This window comes from Poecilia reticulata, linkage group LG8, assembly GCF_000633615.1.
Source record: "Poecilia reticulata strain Guanapo linkage group LG8, Guppy_female_1.0+MT, whole genome shotgun sequence".
Classification (NCBI taxonomy): Eukaryota; Metazoa; Chordata; class Actinopteri; order Cyprinodontiformes; family Poeciliidae; genus Poecilia; species Poecilia reticulata.
Window position 1 is genome coordinate 27249968 of NC_024338.1, and position 1039 is coordinate 27251006.

General features: G+C 41.7%; 1 protein-coding gene across 1 annotated transcript in view; it reads right to left on the minus strand.

Moving 5' to 3' along the window:
• Positions 1–885, minus strand: part of LOC103469471 (CASK interacting protein 2) — a 54752-nt gene extending 53867 nt beyond the window's left edge. The window contains exon 1 of the mRNA XM_008417166.2: positions 880–885. Coding sequence (XP_008415388.2) covers positions 880–885 — 6 coding nt within the window. The remainder of the gene's footprint in view (positions 1–879) is intronic.
• Between the last annotated feature and the right edge of the window lie 154 nt (positions 886–1039).

A 1039-nucleotide genomic window follows, 5' to 3' on the forward strand; every position in this document is an offset into this window, starting at 1 on the left:
CCCTGATGCTGCCGCAGCCCATGGTTGATGTTCTGTTAGAAAACTGCTTTGATGGCCAGATGTTTATGTGAAAAACTTAAAGACAATATTCATCCAGTCCAATCTGTCCCAGTCCAGCTTCACCTGGAAGGACATTTTCAAGATTCAGAGAAAAACAGTTTTTACAGTCAAACAGCCTTTTAACAACGACCAACAGCTTCGGCGGATCCAGACCGGATCCGATGACCTTCGACCCGAAACAGGAATCTTTTGCAGGTGTTTAGAGTTACTTTGTTGATTCAGATGATGGTTAACGGCTCGTTCAGAGAACCTTTTCATGATATGCTAATTTTTTGGGTTTTCATGAGCTGGATGTCAACATCACAGTATTAAAACAATAAAAGACCTGAAATATTTCAGTTGGTGAGCAATGAATCTAAAATATGACAGTCTAATTTTTATCATTACATTATGGAAAATAATGAACTTTATCACAATATGCAATTTTTTTGAGAAGGACCTGTATAGTTCTACATCACCCAGATCTACACCATATAGATCTACAGTGTGCTGTGTTTCCTGTTTCCTCAGGTTTTGTCCTGAGTCCAGTTTGTGTTTGTGGAGTCGGAACCAAACGGCGACGCTGAGATTCAGGCTCCTGAAATCTGGACTCTGGCCACGTTTCAGTCCAAAACGGCTCTTTATGTCCTGCTTATGACAGCTGGCAGGGTTTCATTTACGGTTTTCTAATTTATTAGCCAATTATTTGTCCCTTGATGTGTTTTATGTTGTTGAGTTGTTCTCTGGGCTGTTTAAACTCTAAAGTTTTCTGTAAAGCCCTTTGAGTCGTCGTGGGAACTAACTTTACGCTGCCCTACTTCCTGAGCTGAAGTCTCTTACGTCCATTTCTGCCTGGGGCCAATTTACCCAGTTTTAAACCATTTTAGACGTTTTTGTCTTAAAGCCGGGATGTTTTGGAACCATTCAGTCTCTGGATGGTGAATCCGTGTGAGGAACATCTTTGGCAAGTCTGATCGCATCCTGCAGGTCTGACCTGCGG